At 44.6% G+C, this 13,463-nt stretch overlaps 1 protein-coding gene across 1 annotated transcript; it reads right to left on the bottom strand.

The window, feature by feature from the left end:
* Positions 1–6,706: 6,706 nt before the first annotated feature.
* Positions 6,707–12,481, bottom strand: LOC149333464 (cystatin-2-like). Its single transcript, XM_089558689.1, has 3 exons — positions 11,787–12,481; positions 9,423–9,527; positions 6,707–7,727 (listed from the first exon to the last, which is right to left on the bottom strand). The coding sequence occupies exons 1-3, from the start codon at positions 11,979–11,981 to the stop codon at positions 7,626–7,628; spliced, it is 402 nt and encodes a 133-aa protein (XP_089414815.1). The 5' UTR covers positions 11,982–12,481; the 3' UTR covers positions 6,707–7,625.
* Between the last annotated feature and the right edge of the window lie 982 nt (positions 12,482–13,463).

Here is a 13,463-nt window from a genome sequence, read left to right as displayed (position 1 = left end):
AAGTATTTGTGCGGCAAAAAATGAGCGAGGCGGCGATGCAACTAGGATATCTTTTTTCTTTGAAGAATACGGTTTTATGTCCGAGTAAGAATAAATCTTCATCGGACTGCTTAATGCATGCGACGGCATGAACATATTATGTTTAAGGATGTCGAGTAATGAACAAAACAAAGAAATAGTAAGAGATCTTACAATCGTTCCTTAAAAGACAACCCACTATAATCGATGGGCACAAAGCATTCATCGCTGGCGCGTAATAGGTAGCGTAAAATAATGCTGACCTAGGCACCTGCTATCAATATCGTTATTACCCTAATAGAGGTTTCAGTGCGCGACACCAACTAAACTGGACCAGACGCCGCCTCCCTTACTAAGCTGAGTCGCACTTGTAGACTCGCTGCGTTCGAGAAGCATGGTGCGCGATAGCCCGATCCGCGATGATGTCAAAGTGACGAATGTGAGCCGATGAGTACAGCGGTCATTGCTGTGGAATAAACAGCAGAACGTGCATGTCCTTGCTTTCTTTTGGGACAAGTTCTCCGCGCGAAAATATGCGATCCGAGTAAATTCACCGCACATTGCCCAATGCACTTATTATCTTTCTTTCAAAAACTTTGAGTGAAAAACGTTCCTAAGTCTAGACCATTCCTGTAGTAAGGAATTCTGTAGCTCATACAAAGGCTGCTTTTCGTGATTTGAAACTATATGTGAAAGTTTGGTGTGAAAAGCTCTGACCTGGATGACATTCTTGGGAGCACAAAAATATTTATTATTAGCGCCTAAGAAATTACAATGTGCACTTTAAAAATAAAACGCCAAGAAATTAACTGACAATATATTGAACCTTTCGCTAAAATTTCCGGATGTCAGTAAACAGATGTGAACAGTCTATTCAAAAGAAGTAATTAAGTCGTATTAGACACGTCATCATCAATAATTTCACTGAACGATCGTATTTTTGAATTAGGGTCGAAAACAGGATACAGCAGTAAGCAACAGGACTTTTCTGCGTACGTATGGCACCACCCCCCACATAAATGAGGAATAAATTGAGCTGCAGCGTAGCAGACGGCAGCAAGAAAGCATGACTGAGCACTGCCGACTATAGTGTAGGTAAAATTAAAAAACAACGTCTGATTTTTGTCGCATAAGAACAGAGGTGGTTGACGTCTTCACTTTTGTCAATGCGCGAATAAAATATTACCTCGAAAACAACACAACAAAAAACCAGCATTCATCGCTGGAGTGGAAGGAATGGTGAATCATCGGCGTGCCGACGGGAGAAAAGAGCTGCTTTTTATGCGTAGCATATTGCAATCACTCAGTTCAGCCCTTGGGCGCGGCCGGGCAGCCACCAAACCACGTGATAAAAAAAATAAAAAAGAAAGAAAAGGAAAAACAGGGGGAAAAAAAGACGGCTGAGCATGGTGGCGGTTGCCACCGCCCCGTTTCAAAGGGGGCGCTCCTATCCATCCGTCCGTCCGTCCGTCCGTCCGTCCGTCCGTCCGTCCGTCCGTCCGTCCGTCCGTCCGTCCGTCCGTCCGTCCGTCCGTCCGTCCGTCCGTCCGTCCGTCCGTCCGTCCGTCCGTCCGTCCGTCCGTCCGTCCGTCCGTCCGTCCGTCCGTCCGTCCGTCCGTCCGTCCGTCCGTCCGTCCGTCCGTCCGTCCGTCCGTCCGTCCGTCCGTCCGTCCGTCCGTCCGTCCGTCCGTCCGTCCGTCCGTCCGTCCGTCCGTCCGTCCGTCCGTCCGTCCGTCCGTCCGTCCGTCCGTCCGTCCGTCCGTCCGTCCGTCCGTCCGTCCGTCCGTCCGTCCGTCCGTCCGTCCGTCCGTCCGTCCGTCCGTCCGTCCGTCCGTCCGTCCGTCCGTCCGTCCGTCCGTCCGTCCGTCCGTCCGTCCGTCCGTCCGTCCGTCCGTCCGTCCGTCCGTCCGTCCGTCCGTCCGTCCGTCCGTCCGTCCGTCCGTCCGTCCGTCCGTCCGTCCGTCCGTCCGTCCGTCCGTCCGTCCGTCCGTCCGTCCGTCCGTCCGTCCGTCCGTCCGTCCGTCCGTCCGTCCGTCCGTCCATCCATACGTCACGGAGGAAAAGCTGCTGAGAAAATCGAGTGCCGCCAAGCAATACCTCGCGCAAAAAGACCGCGCGATATGCAACGCATTCTTGGCTTAACCAAGCTAAGCCTGGGCATCCTTTTTTTTTTGGCTGACTTCGGGATATTCGAGGCTAAGAGTGAAATATGAGGCAACCGCCGGGAACTTTGAGCTTTCATTTAAGAAATGTGATAGTTTCTCGCGCCGAGACGACAGGACGCCGACGAGACGTCGGCGATTAGCTGACGCGTCGGCAGATTGCGTCGCAGACGCGCCACTCTGTCACACTAGAAAAACGACGAGGCCAGATGAGCAACGACCGGATGTCGCAGTGCAAAAGGCTGTCAGGGGAGCGGCGCCGATAAAAGAGGTCGTCGACGTACCGCACAGCCCCTCCTCGGCACACTGCCTGCCCGCTCAAAACTTCACGCCACTCAAAAGTCGGCATCAGTAGTGGACTTGTATTTATCTTGTATGTGCTGGAGAACACTGAGCGGCCACATGGAATTTGCCAGATTCTCACATTTCTGCTGCTTTGGCACTTCAAATTCAAATTCAAATTCAAATTTTATTTGCCACCATGGTACCGATGATGGCGGGGACCCGTAGTAAAAGCTGCCGTTTGACAGCTTGACAAAGCCACGGGCCCCCACTTTGACAGCAATGCAGTGTTTTTTTTTCACACACACACACACAAAAAAAAGAAAATACAGGAAATACAGATAACAAAGGAAAAAAAATACATATAGCAGAGCTGTTATCAGGTTACAGTAGTCAGCATAAAATCAACAGCATTGTCCTGGCTGGAAAGAAAACTTACAATGATGGTGAAAGAAAGAATTAGGTAAACAAATCACAGAAAAAAAAAGGTTAGGTGTAGTGTAAAAAATATTCGAACAGTTTGTGGCGTGTTATGTTTTGGAGATCAATATCGTTTTGTGCGAGTTTGTTAAGAAGTCGTGGTAGTTTATTTTCTAATGTTTGATTACCATAGAAAGTTCTGTATGTTTTTACGTTCCATTGTGCTATATTTCGTGTGTTGTACATTGCATCTCGTTTTTCTAAACCAGCTAATTTGGATAGAAAAGATATATTCTTCAACACCTCGGATATATTCTTCAACACATTGGATTGTTGATTCTGCCTATCCGCAGAGTTATCTTGCCTATGCGAAGGCAAGATAACCGCTGGTCCTTAAGGGTAACGGAGTGGATTCCAAGAGAAGGGAAGCATAGCAGGGGGCGGCAGAAAGTTAGGTGGGCGGATGAGATTAAGAAGTTTGCTGTAATACGGGGGCTGCAACTGGCGAAGGACAGGGTTACTTGGAGAGACATGGGACAGGCATTTGCCCTGCAGTGGGCGTAGTTAGGCCTATGATGATGATGATCCGCAGAGTTTTTTGCGTGAATTCGCCGATTTTTCACATTAAAGTTAGCAATTCTCTACAACACAAAAAGTTACCGACAGAAATTTCGGCAAGAGTAACCTGGTTGACTGAAGGAATCAATCAATATTTGACTCAATCAATATAGCTAAAAAGCAGGTCTAAATGACTGTGTGCCGAGGAGACAGCATCATGTTTTGGGGGTTGATTCCAAATATCGCAGCAAAAATGTATTCTCTTCACCATATCGGCTTAGCCTTTTCCTTTTGTCAAAACATTAAAGCATAGCTATACGACGCTTTCTTGAGACTAATCGTGAGTTTGTCTACGCCTCTGCAATCCCAGACATGAATTAATCATTCGTACTAGAAGCACTCTCGTAACAAAATGATGAAGTCTCGTTTTTGTATAGAAACAAGTATGGTTATGTATTTTAAATATTAACTTTATAAACCTTTGGTTACATCTATATAGTTATTGGAAAATTAGTGCCTTAGGGCCCCTTTTTTCTGAAAGCTGTAACCTATTTTTGCAAATACAGTGTATTGTTGTTGTGATCGCTTACCAAACATTTCTTAACTTCTTGTTTAATATGTCGGTGGCTCCGAAACAACAGCTACAAGGGCTTTCATATTTTATTACTGATAAGTGACATCATTAACTATTACCAACTACAACATTTTACATCCACGCAGTTGCTGCCATAGCGGTTGAATAAGAAGATATATGAACCAGCTCTCACTAATTATAAAGCAATATAGAGTGAACCGGAGAGATTTTTTACGGCCCCCAATCATCAAATGCCTTATGAAACACTAAGCAAGAAAAACGGAAAAAAGACAATCCTAAGACTGATATGAGGATGGAACCCCTTCTGGTCACAGCGACGACTGCCACGCTGCCTGAGCAGCCTCTGATTATCAGGTCAGTGAAGTTCACAGGCTTGGAGGAGGAGGAGGTAGAAGGGAAAATGCAGGGAGTTTAACCGAAAGAATAATCGGTTTGCTACCCTACACGGGGGAAAAGGAGTGAGGGGATAAAAAAAATGAAAAAGAAAGGGGAGTAACAGAAAATTGAAGTCACTCTAAGTACGACAGAGGTCAAGTGCCTCTCGAATACTCTGCAATCAATCCTTTCCTTTGCCAGCTGTTGTCTCTTTATGCCCACAAACTACCTAATCCCATTAGGCCGCCTGCCTCTTCATCCTGCGACGCTTGCATTACTTTGAAACCCGGTTGGTAACCCTCCAAAGGACTTCCGTCATGCTATGCACTCATGGATACCTATGCGCATATCTTCTCTTTGAATTTGACAATGAAGTATTCACCTCGTGTTTCTTCCCTAACCCACTCTGCTCCCTTTCTCTCTTTTTAGGTCACAGCAATCGTTTTCAAGTCCAGCTTTCTTTGATAAAAATTTTTAACATTGGAATATTGTAAGGCGTGGCTATGAAAACGTTGGAGGTAATAGTCCATTCTTCTGAAACATAGCGAGACCTTTCTTTTAAAGTGCTTCCAACGACCGCATCGAACAGTTAAGACTGCTGTAGAAAACGAATAGGAGACGCTTTTCGTAACAGAAAATCTGATAATAGAAAAAAAAATAAAGACTGCCATCGGGATATCTGCGGATATCGATTGTTATAGAGAAATCTTACATTATATTAAAAAACTGTGTTCATAAACGGTTTCCCGTTGAAACATTCTTTTGTCCTGAATTGCTGGATATGCCTTTCCATGCCTCGCTGCGTCGTGCCCGATTTAAGCTGAACCGTTTCCGTTGCCCTAGGTGAGTACTAGTACATTAGTGAGTACCAGTGAGCTACAGCTGTTAGTGTTTACTTTCTTCCAGGGTTACAGTTAAACTGCTATTTACATCCAGAGAGTACCTGCCAAATCTACTCCACCCTGTTATTATTCGCCTATTTATATCATATTCGCGTTCTCCATCTGTTGTCGCTAACCACCCTAAGCAGACATAGGCCTCGACCGCTACCGATGCTTCGCCCTCTATGGTAAACTGGTGCGGCGTTCCGATAGAATAAAGGAATACTTTACATTTTTTCATCTTAAGTTTTAGACCTCTGTTTTCCACTCTCTGTCTAGCCTCTGGATTACGCTTTCCAGTTCATTCCCTGAGTCACTTGGCTGTAAGCAAATCATGGGTCATAACGTCTTCTCCGTGAAACTTTATCCCTAACTCTTCCAAATCCGGTGTGCTGAATACCTCAGCTGAGCACGCGACCAACAGCAGTATAAATATCGCGTATCCTTGCTTTCACGCAAATCCTCATTTATGTTTCAGCAATGTATCTGGGGACTACTCAGGTTGCCCTGAGGCCGCTTTAGCTATTTGTCAGTACGTTTACATATTGTTTTTATACTCCCTGAGTAGGCCGTGCCTGCAGGGCGGTTGAGGTTGAGAATGAGTGAAATTTTTTATAGTATTAACGGATGATGAATGTAGTAGCTCGTTATATTTATCGCATTTGTTTATAACCATCATAATTATTGTGTATTGGGTTTCTTTTCGACGAGCCTTTGTTAACATTAGCCTGAAGCCTTGGCTTAGTGAAATCTAAAATTGCTCGAAATATACTTTAACTCAATTTAGTTAACTATAATTTAGTAACAGGCTTTAGTAAGTACACAAGCATCGTTTCGTAAGCTTGTCGACAGGTTCTTTGAGGCTTGGAATAGTATTCACTCTCCTGCTAGAACACACTCTCACCGCCATCCTTCAACAGATTGAGTTACCTAAACCCCACGAACCGATCTTCCCTTTTGCAATGCTTGCAACTAATCTTGATCACTTTGGCTACTGTCTACTTCTACTGTCTACCTACTTATACAGAATCCCACTGCCTGGTCTGCTTCTTGCTTTTGCTCACTGACCGCTGAGGTGACAGTTCAGTACGGCGTACTCTGTTTCTAGATTATTCATTTTCGACTAAGCGTATTCTCCGGGGACACAAGGGCTTTAAAATGCAATAAAATTTTCTTAATTCCTATTTCTTTTTACTAGCTTGCCACTATAGTCTTGGATAGAGTTAATTGGAGAGATATAGGAGAGGTCTTTCCCCTGCAGTGGGTGTAGTCAGGCTGATGATGATGATGTAAGTGGCCCGTTGAAAAGACAGCAATGCACGCTGGCAGTTCATCTAAGATGCCTGGAAAAGGAAAACTTCAAAAACAGGAGTCTCACCTCACTCCCGTTAATAACCGCTGCCAAGAGTGAAAAGTACGTTAAACAAGACAGCCTTTATTCAACTTCTCGCAATAGCAGCAGTGGGAAAAGAAATGCTGCTGCGCTGTGGCCAATGAAGTTTCCAAGTGAACCGCACGAATCGAGTCTCCTTGGCTCAGCAATGACCCAGTCTTAGCCTAACGTCGTGTGATACACATGCGGGTGGGGTGTGTACCGTCCAAAAAAATGGACTAACGAACCCACGAGTACCTCACAGTCTCAGGCACGGTAAGTCAGTGGTTGCATATACCCAAGGTACTACTCTCTATCTAAATGAACCACAGCAAGCCCATTTGCAGCTTTCTAGGATCCTGGAGCCAGAAGAACCAGTTGGGAGACAGAAACAATCTCAAGTCACGCAGTGGGAAGATAATAAAGACCAGTGCTCTTGTGAGCTCAATCTGAAATTAATTCTTCCCAATGAGATTACTTTTTTCACGGATGCGTATTGCGTGCAATGCTTTCCAGATATTCGCTTCAGAAGGAATCGCCTTATGTAGCGTTCTCAGAGGTAAAAAATACTGATATCAGTGTATCGGCTTTTTTGCCAAGCGGCCGACCAGGAGTGGGTTTTCAATAAAACCTGTTTGGCTGGTCTCAATGATACAAGCTAAGCATGGTGACAAACATAGCCCATGACAAAAAAAAATGTTTTCGTTTATGCAGTGCACTGCCTTTCAAGGATTCGCGATTGACGATGAATGATTATGTACAATGTGAAATATTGATACAAGCAAAAATGATTATGTGAGCGGACAAAATATAGCTGTCTTAAATACATCTAAACATAAATTACGGAACCAGCCTACACAAATCCTGTGCAACGTATCTGTCATCGTAAGATATACAAACTAAAAGTCTACAAAAATACATGAAAAACGTGTATGGGGGGGGGGGAGGGAACCGGTGTGTTTTTAGTGGAAACGAGACCTGGCCGGCTGACAATGCATGGACGTAACGGAGCGATGCCCGGCCCACGGGACGTAGAAGACGAAGGCGGTGCATATTTCCTTGGGCTGGAACAAGAAGAGCAAAACACGGGACGCAGAGATAAAAAATACAGTATGGCAGTTATGTATCGTCAAATGCCCTGATAGTTTGATATTTAACCTATTGAAAATAGAAGATATAATTATATATTTGGCCAAACTTATTGCATCAGCTTTTAAGCGCCTGCTATTCCTATTTTTCTCTTTGTTGTCTTGAGTTGTTTGGTTTTAAGCATAAATACTGAACGTCTTTGCTCAAGACCAACCAAGACCAACACCATATCTTTTCTTGAGGTTTGAGATGACTGGCAGAAAAGAGCAGGATACTTCACACCGTATTAGAAGACGCTAGCAATGCCAATAACTCTTACGCCTTGAAATTTGAAGGCTCACACTGAAATTTCAAGAGTTTACAAATCACTAAGACTCTGAGTCAGCGCAATTACATTTAAAGAAGTTAAAGGAGGCAGCTACATTAGGGGTATACAGGGTCTGTTCTGAAAGTAGTAGGACTGGTTTTTTCCTGGCCGAACGGGTGGTCGAGAGGTGGTCTTCGCATGCAGGATCGTTGAAGGGGGATATTGGGAATGCTGGGGAAAATCGGCAGTCGGCTCTCGACCATTGAAGAGAGGTGGTCGCTTGTACTGTGAACCCCTGTCGAAACGTCTCGTCACGCAGAATCATCGAGCGTTTACTGGATCAGCGATACGCGATCAAATTTTGAGTAAATCTTGGTAAAACGGGCAAAGAGACTCACAACATGATTAAGGAGGCCTACGGTGACGCTTTCCTGGGTAGATCACGTGTTTTTGAGTGGCACAAGCTGTTCCGAGAAGGTCAGGGAAGAGTGGAGTAAGACGACCGCTCCAGACGCTCTTCAACCAGCAAGACCAACGAAAATGTGTAGCGAGTGAAACATTTACTTAACAGTGATCGTAGAATGAGTATCAGAATGATTGCTGATGACTTGAGCATTCCTCAAACCCAAGTTTTTGAGATCGTGGCAGAAAACTTATCCATGAGGAAAGCGTGCGCGAAGTTAGTGCCGGGAGTGTTGTCAGAGGAGGAAAAGGCCAACCGGTAGGATCTTCTTCATCATGAGAATGAGGACCCCGATTTTTTGCCCAGCACAAAGCGGCAACGCTGCCTCAGGCCCACTACAGCCTCGACTTGGCCTCGCCAGACTTTTTTCTATTCCTGAGAATAAAATCGACGCTCAAGGGGAAACATCACAGACCGGTAGAGGCGGTTCAACAGGCCGTGACGAGGGAGCTAAACAGCATTCCGGCCCAGGCGTTCCTGAGGGCGTACGAAAACTGTAAAACTCATTGGCAGCAGCGTGTAGGTGCGGAAGGGTGCTACCTTGAAAAATTGTTATCGTTTGTACTTTTCTCTCGAATAAATTTTGTTTAAAAAATTCAGTCCTACTACTTTCAGAAGAGACCATGTATTTGCATTGTAGTTTGTGCACTTCCTCGTCGTTCCGGTCTGGTTCCGCGAATACCTCGTGCGACGCAGTTTACCTTATCACTGAAGTGGCTTAGTGGGGATTGTAATGCTTGCTGAGGCCGTTGAATGGAAATCGAAGAGCAGTGCTTGATTTCAGGAGCCAAGTAAGGATCAGCGCCTACTTTATTTGCATCGTATGCATATGTATGCCACATTGCTTAATCTGTAACGGTGTATAACTCTTGATCATCATTTAAAACAGAACAAACCTACCTGCTTTTTCTTGGGCCGACATACGTCAGGGCTGTATATCTCTGCTCCTCTGCATGTGGACTCAGCTGTGGAGAATCTCAGCCGGAAGTTGAAACCAGCCGCACTCTAGTACAGCACGTGTTGCGGTGAAGAAAGTGAAAATAAAAGTTACAGGGAGATTAGGTTTCACCAAACATATTTAAATGTTTCCGCAAAACAAAGTTCAAAGGCCATAGGAGAAAATTTTGTTTTAAGATAGTTGTTTTTTTCAAGTGTACTGTGTGCCTTGACCGCGAACTGATACACAGGATATGCTACATTGCGAGCAGGCAGAGGAAAACTGACCTGAAAGGGAGCAGTAACCACCATTATTTAAAATGATACTTATAATATTACCTCTAATCATTTGCGCGCATCTCTAGCGCCTACATAATGAAGCAGCTAGCGGTACCTTAAGCGAATATCTCAAAACCCTCACCCCGCTTCATGTGTGAGCGTGTCCGCTCTCTGTCATACGCGGAACAAGCTGTCTTGGAAGATATAATCACAAAGAGTGCATCTCCGAGAAATTTTTATGCCCACTTCAATTCTCCTGTATACATAAGCAGTGAAAAAGCACAATCAGGTACATACTTTTTTATCGTGCTTGAATTTTATTATTATTATTCCTAACGTCCTTTTTCTCCCACTGAGAACATTCGACGGCTTATCGTGGAGTGCTCGGGCGTAGTGCCTAACGTCATGAATGCCTAATATTAGTGGTCAAATAAAAAAAGACAATTCTGAGAAGGAAAAGAGGACAAACTACGCTTCATTCCTACACCTAAAACATCTCCGTATTATTGGTGAACAAGGAGCTAACCATCCGCCCCCCCCCCCTCCCCGTTTAACTTTTGAATACTTTGCCACACTGCGGTCGAGCTCCACCTGGTGATACAATCTTGAGTTCGAGACCGTCGCAGTGGCGTCAACGTGCAATGCGGCGGGTTTCTAATTTCTAGCGGGAATTCAGTTACTTATGCGCACCATTGTAGATTTACAAACACACGTTTGTGACAACAGCTGTCCTACAAAAAAACACTGCTGACCATAGTTATTATATCTATACTGTTTTGAATCAGGAGCTAAGCAATAACTCACCCTAAAAAAACTTAGTACAATACCAGTCCTGGCAGTGTGGCATGTATTTTGTTGCTCTATTTTTCGAATCGACAAAATTTTAGAAAGCAAAAATGCACCGCCACACTCTGCGCATTATAGGGTGTGCTTCAGTTATTCAATAGAGATTTTTTTAAAGCCATGAGAGATGAGACAATGCTGCTGGTGTAAAAGTGTTCTAAATCATACGTTCTAAATTGTGTACCTGAGAGAGCTGTATATATCAACAAATCGTTAACTAAATTCAAATAATCAACTTTTGACTTTTTATTTGAAAGGGAAATGTTCTACCACGAAATCGAAGGCCGGCAGGATCGAAGGTTAGTCAAGTTTTAAAGTTTTCTTAGTCCACTACTTGGTTCGAAATACTGAACGCAAAATTGCGCATGCCTAAGCGGTGGTCGTCTCTGCTGGTTTCATCACAAATGCGAGCGGCGCTTTTTTATAAATATGCAACGTGGGAAAACCAGCCCCACTAGATCTTAATTGCCTACTTTTGAGTTCAGTATTTCGAACCACATAGCCGATTAAGAAAGTTGAAAAACTGGACTCACATTCTATCTTGCCGGCCTTCCGTTTCGCAACAAAATATTGCCCTCTTATATCGAAAATAAAAAGTTATTCAGTTATATTTGCTAATTATATATTTTACTTGCAGAGACATCAGATATAGAACGTCGGCTGTGCTTTAGAATACACTTGCGAAAACCTCTTTCTCGTATTTCTCGCCGCTTTTCGATGAAAAATCAGTATCGAGCAGTGGGAACCAATACATGTAAATACATATTTCTAAGATAAAAGGCGTGAGCGTCAGAAAACGGAAAATTAAACACGAGTGCCAAAATCTACTCAGCATTTTAGCGCCCATCAATTTCAATTTCAATTTCAATTTATTTTCCCATGTACACATGGTGAGGGCCGAGGGAAAAAGCCAGAAATTTTGGCTTGACGTGCCCCTCGGCCCCTACATGGCAGGGCAGCAGGTAACATAAATGTTTTAAACAAATAGCATCTCAAAATGCAAACAATAGTTATCAAAAATGGTTTTGCGTATTATTAGAAAAATGACAAGAAATGAAGTGTACAACAAAAAATGGTAACAAAAAAGGAAACAGAAAAATACACGTCATCGAACAACAGGAATTCGATTACTCAAATTAGGTCAACACTACACGGATCTATAAAATCTATCAGTAAAGCACACCGACTCTATAAAATTCGCCTTACCTGTACGTCCACTTGAACGAGCTCGAGAACCGTGTCAAAGTACTCGTGTCCCGCTGTGCGCTGGGCGATGGCGAAGTGTGCCATCTGTTTGTAGATGGGATCGGCGTCCACTCTCCTCCGGTAGAAACCGCCCGGAAGGCTGGCGCCAATGACAACGCCAGGCAGGAAGACAACGCAGAGAGCTAAGAGCTGCATACTTGACGTCTTTGCTTGCCCACCTACCCCTGAAAATTGTTCTACGAATTCGAAGTAAGGCCAACAAATATTTTATCTTTAACTCTCTCTTCCTCCCAGCCACTTATCTTGATTAATATATCGGCCTTATTGAAGTACTTCCCCTCCGTTTGCGGGATACTTCTTGCAGTGCGCTTTTTGGAACTACTTTCCGATCTTCGTCTACTCTGCTGGCCTGTCTTATTCTTCACTGATGTTCTGAGCGCCAGGGCCTGGCCCTCTTATAAAGCCGAGCTTTGCTCTGCGTGAGGGTTACCGGAACCAGAAGGAAAAAAAAGCCTGACTCCTCTGAAATCAGCGCAGCTCGGGTGCGTTTCTCACAGGTTTCGCAAGCGACAACAAATGAAATGGGTTATGCGATGCGAGGGGCGTTTGCTCGGTCTCTGGGTCGGCAGCTTGTGAAATTTTGCTCGACGTCGCGTAAGTGCGACCGTTCCGTGTCCTGGAGTTCCTCCCCGCTTTCTCCTCACACCACGGCGTTTGAGATGGCTTGATTCATCTTGACAAGTCACAGCCGCCCTGATAGATACACTCTGAGTGTACGTGACTCGCTATCTGCCGGCAGGCCACGGTCTTCCTTTTGCTTCTTCCGCCGGGACGATGACGGCTCGGTTCGTGGAATTTGAGAAACTGCCACACTCATAGCTTCCTTGTGTGACCCGGGATGCTATCGCAGGTCGAGTTGGTTCCGTCTTGTATTTGTCGGTTTTTATTTACATCGCGCCTTCCCTCTTGACAGCGAAATCGCTGGCAGAGAAATGAAATGCCGACATTCTACAACGTAGGAGTATTCCATTCCCGCCATTTACTCCAGCGTCCATTTGTGACCCCAGACCTTCTTGGTGGCGCGATAGCTTAGCGATAGCCAAATCTTGCGGGCTTTTTGGCAGTGGTTGGAGAAATGTTGCGCAGTTGCTGTTTTTTGTGACGACTTCAGTTTCTGTCGCTACGCTATAGCTTGAACTGAATTTTTGGGTTTTTTTTAAATGCACATTGCTAATGATTTGATAGTGGCAACTAGTCTGTCATGCATTTTAAAGTGAGAGCTGTCAAAAAAATTTCAGGAAAGATATTTCATCCTCTTGTTTAGCCAAATTACCCGATTATTCACCAAATGAAGAGATAGCCCTCCCTCAAGCACATATAACCGCCCAAACCGCACCCATATTCCCCGACGACTTGGTGTTTTTGAACACTTAGCTTAACACGTGGCTGCCGCGGCACACATGTGTCCCAGGTCCTGGCCTCCTGATGTTCCCTTGAGATGCCGCTAGGGCTTGAAGCAAGAACTGTGTGGACGTACCATACGGCTGTCCAGAACCTTTCATGGGAGAGGCGTTTTGAGCACAGGTGAAGTTTTTCGAGCAGACATTACCGCTTATGATAGTTTTTCAACATTAATTGAGAGCACTACCAATCATTGCTTTTGTGTTCGCCTAAAAA

This window comes from Amblyomma mixtum, chromosome 8, assembly GCF_055824585.1.
Source record: "Amblyomma mixtum isolate Tamu chromosome 8, ASM5582458v1, whole genome shotgun sequence".
NCBI classification, from domain to species: domain Eukaryota; kingdom Metazoa; phylum Arthropoda; class Arachnida; order Ixodida; family Ixodidae; genus Amblyomma; species Amblyomma mixtum.
This window is presented reverse-complemented; position numbering and strand designations above follow the sequence as displayed.